Below are 18166 nucleotides of genomic sequence, written 5' to 3'. Positions count from 1 at the left end.
CTTTAATGTACATGTTGTGTAACTCACGTTGCTCACCACAGGAGTATATAAAATGTGTTTGTATGCCTGATAATTAGGTTTACTCATAACAAAATATCCGCTTTTCGTATGAAGGTAATGGAAATACATCTATAAGAAAGATACGTGTCCACACACGTTTTCGATCCCCCTGACTGCTATACATGTTTGATGTCAAAATCATAATTGCTATACTTGTTCGATGAAATGTATTGAATATCAAATCTCAATAACGGGATAAAGGCAATTTGCTGTATCAAGTTTTCTGTATAAAGTTTATTGGATTTTAGATGTATAAACTCGGCCCATGGGGCAATATTACGATTATGATCATGATTTTCATATATGAAGATCTAGACTATTGAATTGGACAACAATAGTATATATCTCTGTCAGGACAAGCATTTCATATAGAATATTTTCAATTAATATGATAACATCATGCAAATCAAAAACTTTGAAACGTGGTTACTCTTTTAAAAAAATAAATATGACTACGGATAATACCTGCTCTAGTGGGCTGATTCTAAAACATGTGTTGTATATTGTATATCCACATGAATCGAGTATTCTTAAACTAAATAATTTATCAATAATATTTGGTCTCATGCTAATTACAATGTAGTATGAAGGCTACTGTTTCTATGAGTACCTCTATATTGATTACTTAATTGTGTGACATTCGATTTCTGTGTAAGACCTATATACGGATTCGGATGTTACATACACATTTTTGGAATTATATATTTTTTATGTCTCTTAAATTGGAGGTGTGCATTAAGTAGGTTTACAAAATTTGAGAGTACAATTGTTAAAAAGAAAGAAAAAAAAGGTACAGCAGATTATTACTCAAGCCTCAACCTATTTTTTACGAGATAAAAAAAGAAAAGAAAAAAAATAGATGGAAAATAGACTTTATGCAGGTCAGGTTACAATAAATGTGGTAGTTTATTTCAGCAGAACTAAATAAATAGCTATTGTACCAACTACACGTTATAGCAAATGATCAAGAAATTGTGGACGAAAAAAATAGCATTATAGAGAAAGTTGTACAGATATTATCAAAATGACATGTTTTCTGACGTTTTAAAACATTCTACTGTATGAATCTTGCTTTTACTGAAAACTTTCTTTATTTTTTGCATCTTTTACAGTCTGAATAATAAATAAAAATAAATTCTTTAAAGAATTCAGATATCCTGAAAATTCTTGCACTGTTTTACCTTTATGAAGCCATATAATGGAGAGATATAATAAGTAGCCCTCTGGTAGAAAAATGTCACTTGGTTAGCCTACCTGACAACATTAATCCGTAGTAGATTATTACCCTTAAGGACCCCCGTAATAACCTTACCTAGTGCATCATATTTCCTTAAGGTATTTACATTTGTGTACGAATGCAAGCATATTTCAACCATGATGTAGTAAGAACAATACCAAAACAGGTACGTATTAGATAAGAGGATAACAAAAGTTGTACAGAACAAAAACAAACCAGTAGCCCGATCAGGATCTTGGTAAGGTATTGCTTTCAATTCCGTCCTTGTTGTCGCAACCGCTTAAAAAGTCACATCTGTCATATTCCTTTCCAAACAGTAATACTCCATATTTGTTTCATACATTTACTATCACCGTTTTCTATGTAACACGTAACTCAGTTTGTTTACATTCATTATCGGGTTCGCGCATGCTCAAAAGTAGTGTGCAGAGACGGCTTGCATTAGTGTTTTAAAACCCATAGACTATATTTATAGTATATATATATACTCGTGCATCTCTGTATCTCAGCTATGAGATGATGAATCAATGTTGCTGGAATATAAACAAGTAGTTCTTTTTCCAAATGTCAAGGTCACTGGGTCAAAGGCCAAAGTTCAGTTTGTGTCTTTAATAATCTTTAATAATTTTGTTCAGACCTTAAGGGTCAAAAGTAAAGAACAAGAGTTTAATACAGGTATTTCCATTTCTGTAAGCCCAAAAGATAAGGAGTAGGATGTGTATGATGTAAAGTTTGCTCCCTATACACATGGCAGTGCCCTTGCTGACCTCTCGGTGTATTAGCCTCATTTGGAATTTGACCAAGAAAACAAAATGGCTGCCAGTTAATTTTTGTGTTAAGATTTCTAATTCAAGAATGTTCTTCGTAGATATCTTAGATTTCATATGTAGGTTTTCCTTGATTCAGGCTTCATACTGTATGTAGATTACTCTTGGTGCCAAGTTATGCATATTTCTAATTCACAGAACAATTGCCTCTAATATGACTCCTACATTTCTTACGAGGGCTTCCTTGTTATCAGACCATTAAGGCAGATACATTACTATACATAGAGCAAAAACAGTTTATTCAATGGTGGGCGCCAATATCTCTCCTCGATCTCTTGTTGAAAGATGAAAAGTAGATTATAGCACTTGAATTCGAAAAAAAAGTATATATTCCGTACAGAAGAATTGTACATGTAAACAAGGTGTAACACTCGAAAAACCGGAAGTTGGGGTTAGCACACAAACTTCAGTAACGTACCTTGGTTTACAATCCTTAAATATCAATGCATGTTATTTTTTTGACGTATGACAATAATTTGATAATGAGAAGATGGATCAAAAGCGATCGTGATAGCCGACGATGCATCGACTGTGGAACGGAAGTAGTCTACATATTTTAGAATGGTATGCATGGGGCAATCTGATTAGTCGACAACTCTATAAACAATACTAACTCTAATTGTCGACCAATGCAAGTCTACTTCCGTTCCGCAGTCGATGCATCGTATAAATAGGGTCTATATATATATATATATATTTTATCTTTTTGTACTAACCAGAAGCAGACGCCTCTGATATTAGTGTTTTATTATCATATTACCACGCTTTCTTTTTTCTTTACAGGTGTGTTATATGCAGTGATCATTTTTATCCGAAAACCAAAAAAAAAAAAAAAAAAACTTTGTGGATAATCAATATAATATATAGAGACACACACATATATACATGTATATATGTATTCACATATGTATGTATATTAACTATGACAACGTATGTAGATAAATTTAACCATATTATTTAGATATGATCAAAATGCATGGCGCTTATATCAGTGCAAATTAACAGCTATACAATAGGTAACAACACTGTTAACGCTTAAATTATAATGCATAAAGCTCTTAACAAACATTAAAAAAACTATGAATTAATCGATATCAAATATGCGTCAGGCTTAATTTCTTACATAGCTCCAACTGCACTCGCGCCATATGTTGCTAAAATAGGACATGTACATTTCCCCTCTTGGTGGGTATGTATATCGACGACAGAAATCATGCAGTAATAATATGAAAACAAACGTTTCTATAGCGTAAATTCCCCTATGTTACCTCTTATCCCTCTATTTGAAGTATCTTGTATACCTGAAACCGTTTGTAAAAGAATATATCATTTTACACGGGTATGTGTGTCGCCTGTGTCACAGAGCTGTTAATCAATAAGCACAGTGATGTTAGAATTACAGGTAGCGAGGCCCGGGATGACGTGTTCCTTGCTGAATTACTTGCAGCACGATACCCTTTTGCTGGAGCTGTGCAGTACATCACGGAAGATCCTACTTCATAATGTGACACAAGGACATTTCTCAAGAGCCACGTAACAACTTATTTTCTTCATACAGAAGCGGAATTCTCCAGGAGAGGTGATCATATTTACTCGTGCTAAAATCATCTAATGAAAATGTCTTCAAGGGTAGGTATATTATGATGGATTTCTCATTATTCATCATAATCGTCTTAGTTTATCTCTATTATTACACATAATACCTGTAATTTGTAATAACCTGTCACTAGATAAAGGAAATAGTACCGCTTGGTTCCAAACCCCAATAAAACCCTTAAATTTCCCCTTCATGAAATCGGTTTTAAAGAGTTCTATAAAAGGAGATTGTTATTTATCCGTGTCAGTCTAACTGACGTCCAGCCTGTCGAAGTAGACATGTTATTCGGGACGGAAACATTTGTTCATTGTCCATTAAATACTCTACCAGGAACTACGGTTCTCAAATAACCTACCCCCGGGTGGCAACAGCAAACATCAATAGGCTGTTACAACGCACCTTTTACCGTTTTGTTTGTTACATCATCTAGTGACTTAAAAAATGCATAAATTACATAATACATATATCGGTTGTACAGGTGAGTATAGATGAATTTATCACAGCAGGTACGACCACTGTGTTTATTTATAGATGGCTTGGGTTTAACATTTTTTTTCTTTTCGTTGAGTATCTATTTCACTTTCTTGCTGCACCGTACTGCTCGTCAATGTTTAATGTGAAGTTCAAAATATTCACATGTATATATGAAAATAATGTTGAATTTTAAACACGAATAAATATCTACAAATTTGCACAAAACTAGTTATGGAATATACCAAAATGTTGTTTGGACTCTTTAATTCACCAATAATTTGACGTAAATGCTAGTAGTAGTTGAGTAAATGAAGCAGAAAATAATTCAAAGTCATACAAATAATCTCACCCGAGAAATAGTCTTCTTGTCAGTGTCGATAGTGTTTAATAAGAACATTTTTGATGTTTGAAATGCCTCATTATATGCCATATGTGTGTGATATCATTTATAGACACATCAGAGCAAAATGGCATTGCTAGTTGTGCAAACGAACAAATACCAATATATCTAAAATATTATTCTGATGGAAACGTTACATGAAACTTATTATTTAGTGAGAACAAATCCTTAACAAACAAACACAGAAAACAGCGAGCACAAGTAACTTAATTCAATTGATCAATCAGAAAGGGCGATACAAACGCACGCGAATTTCATCAATGCTTATATTTTTTTCAAAGATTCCTAAACAAACGTTGACTTTTGAGTAATTTGTAAGTAATACAAAATGTTATAAACAGTATTCATAGACAATCGAGTGTCAATAACAATTTATTTCTATGTAAAGTCTCAAAAAATGAATATATATCTTTTTCATATATCAAAACACAAACGACTAAAAACAAAACAACAGGAAAAGGGAAATTAATTGATATCCTCTCTATTTTTAGCCCGATGGACATTTTTTAAATCGCCCGGCGTTTGTTGTTCGTCTGTAAACATTTTTCAATCGCTATTTCTGGAGAAGTACTGGACAGACTTTTCTTAAACTTCACTGGCAGGTTTCCCTTGGTCCGTTGTTGTGATCATATGATTTTGAGACTAATTCGGAAAACGAAATAGCCGACAGTCGGCCATCTTGAATTTTGACAATTGAAGATTGTTATCGCTTTTTCTTCAGAAGTACTGGGAAGATTGTTCAGAAACTTCACTGGTAGCTTTCCCTTGGTCTGTAGTTGTTTATATTTGATATTGACAGTGATCCGGAAACAAAAGGCCGTCAGAAGGCCGTCTTGGATCTTGATAATTGAAGTATCGTATCACATTTTTTTTGAGAGGAACTTTTCTCAAAATTCACTGGAAGGTTTCCCTAGTCGTTCAAAATTAAACACGCAGTTAGGTTGTGGTGTCAAACATCAAGGTCGAATTTTGTATCTTTCTTTTGATGAATATTATGTTAAGATATTATGAAGCAAAATAAGGAAGAATTAAACAAGTAGTCAGCTGACTAAAGGTAAGTTCACTGGGTCAGAGGCCAAGGTAATATTTTGTATCTTTTTACTAAAACGAAGAGTCAACTAACCAAAGGTCAAGGTGAAAGTGTCAAATGCCAAGGTCGCATTCTGTATCCTTTCACTGATGAACTTTTGTGATGACATTATGCGGCAAAGTTGGTAAGAATTAAACAAGGACACAACAGACAAAATGTTAAGGTCATAATTTAGAAGTCAAAGTTACTGGGTCAGATGCAAAGGTCACAATTTTTATGTTATCACTGATTTACATTTTGTTGTGTTATTACATATTACAAATTTTGAAAAAAAACCTTATGAAGCAAAGTTGATTGGAATTAAACACGGAATCAACTTCAGAGATTGTTCGTGGGAGACGTAATTAGAATAAAAGTGAAACAAATCAAAGCTTACGAAAAAGTTTCATACAGCTATTTCCATTTCTGTCAGCCGAATAATATGGAGACTGATGCGTATGGTGTATATTTTGCTTCCTTGCCACATGATGAGGCCCTTGTTGACCTCTCTGTGTTCTAACTTTACTTTTGAATTTGATCTAGATAACAAAATGATAGGCAGTCAAAGTTTTGTATTAAAATTCCCAATTCCCGAAAAGGTCTTCTTCGATAGCTTTTAGAGACCATATGTACCTACAAAAAATGTACATATGGTTCCTCTTGAATGAAGCGTCCTATGTAGTTTTTCTTTCGTCTCTAGTTTTGCCTATATTATTTTCAGTCTGATTCAGAAAGCAAAAATACTGTCAGTTGAGGTGTAGCACTGATAATTTTAATTAACACAAAATTCTCCTTAAAAGTCTTTAAGATGTCTCTTAGATTTCATATGAAAGCTTTCTTCTTATCAGATCATTATAAGATCATTAAAGTAGAGAGAAGATTATGCATAGAACAAATATAGATCATTAAATGGTGGGTGCAAAATCCATCTTCAATCACTCCTTAAACATTGTAATGTTGTTTACGTTTCCTTTAACAGGTCAGCGTTTACCTAATGCTCAGTTTTGGAATGGGAAGTATGCTTACTCTCCTAGTTTCCTTTCAATTGCGATGTACGAACAGCCCATCCTTTTTACAAAGTTTCAAGTATTCTGATACCTGCACCGAGACAATCGACATATCATCAATACAAGTAAACGTATCAAACATCCCTCGACAGATATTTGATGTAGCCATGTATCTCAAAAGGGCGAGGATACACGCAAGAGGATTTAAAACACGGAGAGCATTAAAATATGCAAGTGAGTACATGGACGCAATACTGAAAGGATTTGGAACCTCCTTTGAAGACGCCACCACACGGAAAGTGTATGAACCGAGTAGTATGTGTCCCGAGTATTATGTTGATAAAGCGAAGGGGTACAAAATCAGAGAATGTTCCCATGCTAAGCCTCTAGAGGAGATAGTCACCATTCTTCGTCTTGACCATGGCTCATCTACAGACAAAGAGTTCATTAAAGATACGTATGATAAAAACATTCCAATGATAGTTGGTGACTACGGTGGGAATGTTAAGGAACAGAGTAATGTACGTGTAAAGCACATGACATCTACGACCACAGAAGGGGATGCATTGAATATATTAATGGAAGAAGTTAAAACCAAATATACATTAGTTTTAAGAAATGTGCTGGAACTGGATTCAAATGCACGAATCGAACGACTTGTGCGTGAGATTGAGAGTCTAAATGTTAACGCAGTAGGCGGGGCTATCAGAAACTCTGATAATGTTTGGAGTTTAGGTTGCCATCAGAGAGTGTTCCGGAACTACACGGTGGTATACGAGGAAGGATATGACGAGTCAATGCACGATTGTGTGTTTTGTGACCACGTGGACGGACCATTTCTGATCAAAACCCAAATATTAAAGCAAATCAAATTTGATTCTAGTTTGACACCAATGGGATTATACGAGGATTTCTTTATGAGACTTAATACGGAAGTTGCTATCTGTGCTGACTCCTTGTTTGATATGGATTTTCCCACGCCGTAGTGAGCTGACAAAAGACTGGGAGAAGTTTGGACGAAAACGGAATCTTTACAAGTTAAAGTTTTCTTTTGGACTGACTATACATTTTGGATGTGATTACTCGTATCCATGCAAAAGAATAAAAGGATTTGTAAGATCACCGTGCTGTGTTCAAGAGCTGGCAGACTTAATTTATGGCTTCATGGACATGTGTGAAAAGATTAATGGATCGTGTCAGATGAACTGTGGAACAGTCCTCGGAGCTGTGAAAATGTACAATGTGATCCCATGGGAAATAGACGCAGATCTCAATTTTTGGTGTCCTGATTTCACGAAATTGAAAAACGCCGGAGTAAAACTGAGATCTAGAGGCATACGAGTCGTAGTGGAACATTTAAGTAATTGCGCTCCAAAATCCATTTCTGCGCAGTTAGGTGCATTGTCCAAACACTGGCATACGGATATCTGGTCACATGGAACGATGGAATCATACGAAGTAAGGTCTAAACATCGAAATTTGACCAGAATTCCATTGAATGGACGTTTTGTAAACGGAATGAGAAACCCAGCTTTATTTGCACGTACTGTGTATTCAGATATGTTCATGCATCAACAGCATTACAGAGAAGTAGGATTTGGGAGGGTTAAAATATTTTCAAAGTGTCCGAAAATTAACCGACATGACTGCATAGACAATTACTATGAAGATGGAAACATTCAGTTCCGTGACCCGGTGGCATAATTTGTTGAAGCTACGAAATCGATCATGATCCTTATCTCGAAAAAAGAGAAAATCATCAAGTGGATTTCTTATTTAACTTTCATTGATATCAAATCACATTTCAATATCTTCCTGAACATCTCTAGGAATTATGGACTGCGAAGATTTACATATTTTTAAAGTGTCCCAAAGAAAACGAATATTATTGCATTGACAGTTACTATACAGTCAGAAATGACAATGTTTGACTGAATACAAGTAGTTCAAATACGATGATTCTGATGTGACAATCGCATGCTTTACATACATTTTAATTACATTACAGTATGTTAACAAAAGTAGATCACGCAGTTAAATTCTGTTGTAATTATTTGATGTTTACTTTTAGATTTGATTATTGTCAACAATGTTTCGGTATGGTTCACTATTGTTTTCTAGATAAAAAAGGGTATATTAGTTTGTTAGTGAAATACTCCAGGGAATACCGACATAATAATGATACCGTAATTCCAATGAAAATCGGTCGAAGGGAAAATATATGATAGGTTTGCATGACCCTCAATCACTTTATCACTTAGTTGTACCCGTACCCCAGTATGCATAATTGTATACACATATCCCTATATCTGGTAGCTGTACACGAACGCCTATATAGTCTAGCTGTACACACATAGCGGTACCTTGCATTTCTAGTGTCTATCTCTTAGTTGTATCATTATACTTTTACACGTAGTCCTATATCGCGTAGTTGTACATGAAACCCCGTGACATCTAGTTGTAATACATCTATTCCAATACCGTGCAGTTGTACACGTTTTCAAATATATCCTAGTTGTACACGTTTTCCAATATATCAATGCTGTACACGTTTTCAAATATATCTTAGTTGTACACACGTTTTCCAATATATCTTATTGTTGTACACGTTTTCCAATATCACTTATTTGTACACGTTTTCCAATATATATTAGTTGTACACGTGTTCCAAGATATCTTATTGTTGTACACGTTTTCCAATATCGCTTAGTTGTACACGTTTTCCAATGTCGCTTAGTTGTACACGTTTCCCAATATATCTTAGCTGTACACGTTTTCCAATATATCTGAGTTGTACACGTTTTCCAAAATACTTAGTTGTTCACGTTTTCCAATATATTTTATTTGAACACATTTACCAATATATCTTATTGTTGTACACGTTTTCCAATATCGCTTAGTTGTACACGTTTGCCTATATCGCTTAGTTGTTCACGTTTTCCAATATATCTTGTTTGAACACATTTACCAATATATCTTAGTTGTACACGTTTCCCAATATCGTGCATTTGTTCACGTATCGTATCGTGAAACCTTGTACACTTATCCTTGTTTCGCGTTCCTGCACACATATGTATATATTACATAGTTGTACACTTATCCCTATATCGCGAAGATGTTCACGTATCCACTTATAATGTAGTTGTTCGCATAATCCTGACATCGAGTATAGGTAGTTGTCACATGGATCCTATATCACACATTTATTCATGTATCCTAGTATGATTATATATTGCATATTTTTACATAAACCTATCTGCTCAACATTTTTATGTTGTTCAATTACCATTCTCTGTATACCAATATGTTTTTTTCTCTTTAATCCAGAACTAAATTAAACTTGCAAATATGTTTATTTTATGCATTTATCCCAATACTGTGTAGTATTACAGACAACTAGTTTCCTGTTTTGATACATGTTTTAACTATAAATATACCTGCTAATTTTACCTATTGTACTTTTAATTTGTTTTGTATATAACACTCATATTGTGTAGAGGTCTTATGTATAGAAATTGTACGTATCCACTAGAACATATGCACTTATACTCTAGATTAATAAGTGCCAATTATGTTACTCTTATCACTGGTTTGTTAAGTGCTGGATTGATGTTATAGAGACAATATGGAAGTTAAAAGTTAATTGAATGTGTACTCAGTATTTGTTAGCCAAGGTGGTCAGATCTCAAGAATTGATAATGCGGAAGTTAGTCAAAAGAATTATCTCTTCTTATTACCTCTTGAAGTGGAATTTGCATTTTTTTTTTTTTTATTTTTAATTTAATTTTATTCCAACTACACTCGGATACAGGGCAAAGCTACACATTTTCAAACTACCTAACTATGATTTATATTCATATTCCTTTTGTCATGTTACCATGTTATGTTTTTTGAACATTTTACTTTTTGCTCATATAACTTTAATTTTCTAAATGTTAGAAATAGGTATGTCAATCAGCTATTAATACTGTCATTTATAAATGATTTACTTAAAGAAGAGGGCAGCTTTCTTCAACAGAATGAATTGAATGAAACTTTTAATTTAAATACTAACTTCCTTGATTATAATGGTATTATTTTGGCAGTTAAACGATTAAGATGGAATTTTGAAAAAAAAAAAACTTAAATTACCATTGATACCACTGTATATTGATATTGTTATTAAAAGTAAAAAAGGTACAAGGATATGTATAATGTATTGAATAAAAATAATGTATTGCCTACAGGACAAGCAAAGTGGGACACCATATTTGGAAATATACCTATTGAGGAATGGAAAAAAATAAACAGATTGCCTTTTGACACAAATAAAAAATCAAAACTACAATGGTTGCAATTTAGAATTAATCATCATGTCTTAGCTACAAACACTTATTTGAAAAAAAAATCATTTGGTTCAGTCTGATTTGTGTAATTTCTGCTTCATAGAAAAAGAAACAATACAGCATGTACTTTGGGAATGTAATAAAGTCCAAAATTTAATTATGGCTTTCCAAATTTGGGTGCAAGCTACTTGTAATGAGACATTTAATGTAAGTAAAAAAGATTTCATTTTTGGTAAAATAGCACAAAACCCACACCAAAATAACAGAGCAAAAAATATTATAATACTAAATATGAAGCACTATATTTATTGTCAAAAGTGTTTATGTAAAGCTCTTTACTTACCCACTCTAATTAGTAACCTTAAAACTTCATATAACATCGAGAGATACTTGACAAAAAAAAATACGACAAGGAAGCTACTTTTATTGAGGATTTCAGTGCTTACCATTCAGCTTTTAGAAAATAAAAATAACAATTACAATAAGGTAGTGTCTTTTATTATGAAATATATTTAAATTTACCAATTTAATTAATTTTTATACTTTTTCAATTAGCTTGTGTTTTGTTGGATTCGTATCAACCTTTTTTTCCCCCATTAAATGTTTTATTAGCAATAGTCAGTTATTTTTTGTTACCCTTTCAGAAATTACCTTTGCTTTCGTCGGAAATCTCGTTCCTTCTTCTCTTCTTCCCTTTATGTTCCCTTCTCTCTTATCTTTGTAATTCCTTTTCTAAATCAGCTTCTACTCTTTATCCAAACTATCCCCCAATCCCATTTTTCGATTAGCTCCAGTCAATATATTCATTTGTTGATTGTTTCAATTCTACATACACTATACTGCCAAATAATTAAGAATGTAATAGTAGATTTAAAATATGAGTATTCATAAAAAATGATTACGCAATCAATTTCTTTTTTCAATGTTAAATATATATATTATAATAAAAAAAAATATTAAATTATTTAGACATTGCTTTTTATTTTTGTGAATTGACAATTCATCATTAATATACATATCCAGTCCCAGAGTCAGAGCACAAGACGCTCTTATTTTGTCACCTACTATTTGTTCATAGCAACTAACAGCTGTTTCACAGCATCAAAAACTGTTTTAAAGTTTTAACTTTAATAACTGATGTATGAGTTTAGATTTAGGCAAATGCTCGCCCTTTCCCTTCCCTATCTATTTTTTTTTTTTTTTTTTTTTTTTTGCAATCTCATTTTTAAATTATTAAATAATGCTGTTTCTATCTTAGATTTTTGAATTTTTGCTAAAAAAGTATCCTTTATCCTCTATTATTTCTGCTAAGGAAACACAAGTTTATATATAAGTTTAACAACTTGTTTCTGGATCCCATTTCACTTAAATGATATTTTTTTGTTTGGAGTGTTCAAACCTACGAAATAAAATACGGTTTATACTAAACCATAATGCATGTTCAATAACTTTTCCACTTACTGTTTGGATGGTAATACTGCAACTTTTTAGACAATGTGGTGTGGTATAAATTAACCATATCTATCCCATAACTACGCCTGTTTCACAACTAATGTGCCACTTGATGAAATTTATGACAGTGTATGATTGCACCAGACAGAAATCTGCTAGATTAGTGCCCATACTGATGTTCGATAGAATTCCACGTCTACCCTTAGACTCAGCCTTCGGAGTGAATTTCAGACAAAAGGAAACATCATTATCTGCTTGTGTAGATCGTCTGCGACAACGATTGGAGAAAGCCTATGAGCTAGTTTCAGCCAACGCGTTCAAGAAAAACTGAAAAAGAGCTATGACATTGGAGTCGGGGAACCACCCTCACTATCGGTTATAGTGTGTTGGTAAAGGTTTTTGCCTTTGATGGTAGACATACGTTGGCCGAAGATCTACCATTTACCTGACCTTTGACCTTACCTATCATAATTTCAAAAATCAATGTATAGCCTCATTTTTACCATCTTGAATCCTCCTTCACAATAGTCCTGGGTTAATACATCCCTCTGTATTTATCTATTCCACAACAAAAACTAAAGAGTACCAAGCTAAGGTTATTCAAAAAGGATTGTCTGGATTTGGCAATTAAATACATGATTAAATTTAGATAACAGAATAGATATGATGAATTTTACATTTTTGAGTACTCCATATCCTGTTTATTCATTTTTTGCCAAAATTTAGTTTTGGAATTTCGTTGAGATTGACACTTAAACCTACGCCAAGAAGAGTAAATATCACCATTCCCATTTTAATTTTAATTCCGGTAGGAATTTACTACATATTTTGCACCCTATCCGAATTATGTTTTTTGTCTCTATTTAATTACAAACCAGAGATTTTGCAAAAGTATTCTATTAAAAAATGGATCCTCAGTTACTAACATTTGTGCCCTCTTATTTCTTCTTTTACTTTTTAGTCTTAATTTGTTTCTTCTCAGCAGACTGAAAACAACAATCATGACTTTTAGGAGAACTAGCTGCAAGTGGTATATTTGAAGGATATGAAGACTGTGGAAAAAGATAGTTTCTAGAGTTACACAGTCAAGCGCGTTTTAACATTTTGATTTGTTTGTATTGCTTTGTTTTATTTTATACTGTTCTGATTTGAATTTTATTCACTGTTGATATATATATATAGAGAGAGAGAGAGAGAGAGAGAGAGAGAGAGAGAGAGAGAGAGAGAATTACTAACTTGTCTGTCCTTTCCAATTTATATTTTTATAACATATTTACATGACTAATAAGCTTTGTATTTGAATTGTTGCAAGGTATAAAATGAATAAATAAACTGCCGGTTCGGACCCGTGTTATGTCATGTTGTTGTAAACCCCCCATGAATTCCCCTCAACTTTAATATTTTAGTGTACTACATGTATTATATAACCACACATTCTTTTTAATCACATGTGTATTATATACAGCGATAAGTGTTATTTGAAAACCAGTAGAAAATCAATTCAGTATTGGTGGTGGGTAATCAATAATATATAGTTTTTTTATATACCGATTGGCTAGCCAGGAATACCCGCAGCTTATACCGCTGCGCCACATCCACATTCATAACAAGAGGCCAAGGGCCTCGTAGCTCTCTGGACGTTGATTTGAAATCCAGCTTGTTTGTACATATACAGTTACGTGCCAATTTTAGTCTTTCAATTTTTTTTTAAATTTTGCTATATATTCTTTGTATTTTCAACTTTTTCAATGAATTTTCCTGACTTTGTGTATTGATCGTTTTTAATGAAATTTTGTACTCTTATAGAGATTTATGTCCTGTTTCATCTCGTAATATTTTCACTGTTTTCCGATGTATATGACTAGAGAAATCATATTTTTTTTACAATACCTAATTTTTTGAACGCCATTTTGACGTTATTTTAGTAACGTCATATAGAGAAATGGCGTCACACGGAAATTATCCGTATAGACAATTCTGTATTGCCCCCTATATACTCAACGGAAAAATAAATAAATATTATGAGAAGAAACTATGGACATTTCTTCATAAAATGACGAAATATTGTCAAAATCCGTTAACAGAGTAATGTTTCATATCAGTGTTTGCCAGGGACGTATACGTATATCTCGCGAGACACTCTGTACACTGTAGCAGACGACATAATGTGTATAAAGTAACACGCATAACAGCAATTTTTTTGCAGCGGCACAGGGATACGTGTGTTGCAGCACATTACTATATACACATTGCAGTGGGTTGATATAGGAACTTTGCCTCATAACTCCTCAGAATAATTTTCACTGAATATGTTTCTGTTCTGTCCCAATGTTCACAGTCAATCCCTATGTCCAGCTTGACCACTCGATTTAGTTGGGAATCCCCCTCTAAATTTAGCGCGGAAATTATTTTTAAATCATTACGTGACTGTTTTAAAATCGTGGCAGCACAAGCACGATAGTTTACAAGGCGATATCTATATTCCATCTGGGTTAGTTGGATAACGATATTATACACTGGTTTAAATGTTAAATAACACGTTCTGTATATATTACGGCACACATATTTATGTGTAAATAAGTGTAAACATTGTTCATATAGTATAGTGACAGTAGCGATGTACTGGTACAGACTGTATAAATAGTTTGTGGAACTATTACAGAGTTTGTGTTAATATTTCCTAGTTTGTGTAAATATTACTGACATTGTGGAAATCTTACCGAGTTTGTGTAAATATAACCGAGATTGTCATGACCTACTATCAAAGAATCAAGCAGAATACGAGCGGCGTCCGTATCACTGCTGTTTTCATGTTTGAACTGTTACAGTCTATTGTACTGCTTCCCAAGTTTAATTCTAGGATTGTGTTTGACCCATTTCTATATTATTTTCTTCATTGCGGAAGCTGTTATCGTTTTCAACCGCAGTCGATTCACATTGGAAGCCATTTTTGTGTCCATGTGTTTATTCAGATTGTTGATCAGCGAATTGTGACAACCTTTTAATAATTGATAATTGATGTTTTTATGTACCTACATCATCGAATTCGAATGGGTATTGTTCAGAAGATTATTTTTTTAAAAGATATACCCAATAATAAGATAAAAATACAAAATAAATATTGGTTTACCGTGAGGTCCCTTTAACTTTGTTCCGTTTTTAACTGTATATCTGCATTTTGCATTGACCGCTACATTGACCAATCACATACTTCATCTTGACCAGTAACGCCACCTGTCGCGTCATATCCGGGGCCAAAACAAAATTAGACGGCTATGCCGAAAAAGGGGTTTCAATGGCACAGTGATGGTCGGCCCGATACCCTGACATGATCGTAGCGACAAGTCGTCTATTAGATGATATGAATACTAGATCGTAATTTATATACATATATGGGAGTTAAATGTGATAGATATTCCTCAAAATACAACTACGACAGAAAACTCAAATCTTAACCTTCGGATCAACAACACATAGTGTATATGATGTAAGATTTCCATTGTACTAATAATCAGATATATAGCATGGTAACACAAATGACGAAGGAAGTATGACTCCTGTCCTGCCCCGACCTCGAATTCTTGATCTACAGCATATAATCGCCTAGCCAGATATACCTGCAGCTTATTTCGCTGTGCCACATCCAGATCCGTAAAAAAAAACCTGACATGATCTATGAGATTATATACATGCATGGATGCTAATTATACACATATCATACATATCAAACTCTGTTAAAACTACATCAGGAAAATAATCTTAACCTTTGGATAAACAACACATAGTGCATATGATATATTGTGCTAATGATTTAAACATAGTAACACAAACGAGAAAGGAAGACAATTGTATGAATCGTGTCCTGACCTGGCCTAGAACTCATGAACTACAGCATATAATTACATAGAGAGAAATACCTGCAACGTATTCCCCTGTGCCACATCCACATTCAAAGTAAGAGAGACACGTCATCAACAATTTTATGCAATAAAACAGCCTAAATGTGTCGCCTTTGTTAATACAGCAGTGAACCAATCAGCACAGTATTGTTATCGCTGCATGTAGATACGTATACATACATGTAACATAACACAAAGATTGTTTCTCAAGAGTCACGCAATTACTTGATTCATGTATAGAGGAGCAATGATACTCCGAGGGAAGTGATACTATTTACCTGTGCTTAAATCGTCCTACCGACTGTGTTACCGACCGAACTTTCCATTTTAAAACGCAGAAGTCGATGTAGTAGCTTTATTCATTTGTACCTGTGAGTTACACAAACCAAACAGTTTTTTTCACTTCCGGTGAATTTGATATATCAAAAATGTCTTCAAAAGTAAGTATACTATCATGTTTGTGTGTCTGTGGTTTTCGGTTTGTTTGTTTTTTTTGTTGTTTTTTTTTCATTTTTTTTTTTCATTTTTTTCATTTATTTTATTCTTTTTGATAAAGTAAGGATCTATCTCCTTCCGACTGCTTATGGGTGATGTGTATCTCCAACTATCTGGTGTATCGTCTCCCTCGGATCAAATTTACATATGAAGTTGTTAAAGTACAATGCACCGTTTGACATTTTAGCATTGTTGGGAAAGGACAAATAGTTCACCACCTTAGATTTGAGGTCAGGATACTAGCAGGTGACAATGGACAGAAAAGACAAAAAACAAACGTTTGCAGGTCAAAAAGGATTATTGAATACACTGTTATGCCTTTTGGGTTATCTAATGCTCTGGCAGTATTTCAGTATTAGAGTACTTCAGGGCTACACGGATTTTGCTATTGCATATCTGGACGATATCGTGATATTTTCTTCAAAAATGTCAAAACATCTGAAACATATCCAACAGGTGTTTTCCAGGTTCTCCTAGTTTAGACTTAGATCCAACAGTCGGCAAGGTTGCTAGTTATCAAATAGAATCAAATCCATTTGAAATTAGCAAGGAGCATCTACTCACCAAGTGTCGTTAAATTCAGAAGATATTAAAACCTGTATCAATCCCGCTATGAAATATTGTGGAACAAAAAGTCCTGTATACCCACTCAACCTGAGTAAAATAGCTGTGTTTGATCATTCACGAAATCAATAAGAACATTAAGCTCAACTGTAGAAGCGAGGTCACACCTAATAGATTTTGCACATGGCTGAATATTTAACAAACGGGATGTAGCCTACGGCTACACAGACTTAACTTCGTTTCACGATAGTGTGCAAACATAATACTTATGGGACATCGTTATTCAACCTTTCGGTATAGTCCGTTTAAATAACTCGTATTCAACTTCAAATGATTTTATAACACTACTACCCATCTCCCAAAAATAAAGCCAATATAATAACATAGATTCTTGAAATAAACTAATCAAAACGAACGAAGAAATGCCCCTTTAATGTGACATATCTTTAATATAGTCAGCGTCGTCCGATGTCAGGTAGGTAAGTCAGCGTGTTTATAAAACAGTGTTGTTTCAATATTAATTAAAATGGTGATAAGTTATTGGACGTGAGCTCCTTGTGACAAGACATTTTGATTAGTTCTTCATTTACGGACCTGTTGTCGTGACCTTTCATCTTCTCTAACAAATCTAATTCCACATTTCAGCCCACTCGACGAGCTGTGTTGTCTTCTGGCAAATCCTGTCTATGTTTGTTTTTTGCATGCCAAATTTATTTCTTTTTCTTCGTCACAGATGACCTGCTGTCCAGGTAAGGTAGCA

The 18166-nt window shown here is 33.7% G+C and overlaps 1 protein-coding gene across 2 annotated transcripts; it reads left to right on the top strand.

Moving 5' to 3' along the window:
* Window positions 1-3527: 3527 nt before the first annotated feature.
* On the top strand, window positions 3528-13791 carry LOC117329779. 2 transcript variants are annotated; one of them, XM_033887911.1, is made up of 2 exons: window positions 3528-3703; window positions 6644-13791. In XM_033887911.1, exon 2 carries the CDS (start codon window positions 6659-6661, stop codon window positions 7655-7657), a length of 999 nt encoding a protein of 332 aa, XP_033743802.1. In that variant the 5' UTR covers window positions 3528-3703; window positions 6644-6658; the 3' UTR covers window positions 7658-13791. The 2 variants fall into 2 exon arrangements, with proteins under 2 accessions (XP_033743802.1, XP_033743801.1); XM_033887910.1 differs by having other exon boundaries at window positions 3528-3753.
* The last annotated feature ends 4375 nt before the right edge of the window (window positions 13792-18166 follow it).

Source organism: Pecten maximus, chromosome 6 (genome assembly GCF_902652985.1).
Source record: "Pecten maximus chromosome 6, xPecMax1.1, whole genome shotgun sequence".
NCBI lineage: Eukaryota > Metazoa > Mollusca > Bivalvia > Pectinida > Pectinidae > Pecten > Pecten maximus.
Note: the sequence above shows the minus strand (reverse complement) of the source record. Positions and strands in the feature narration are given on the sequence as shown.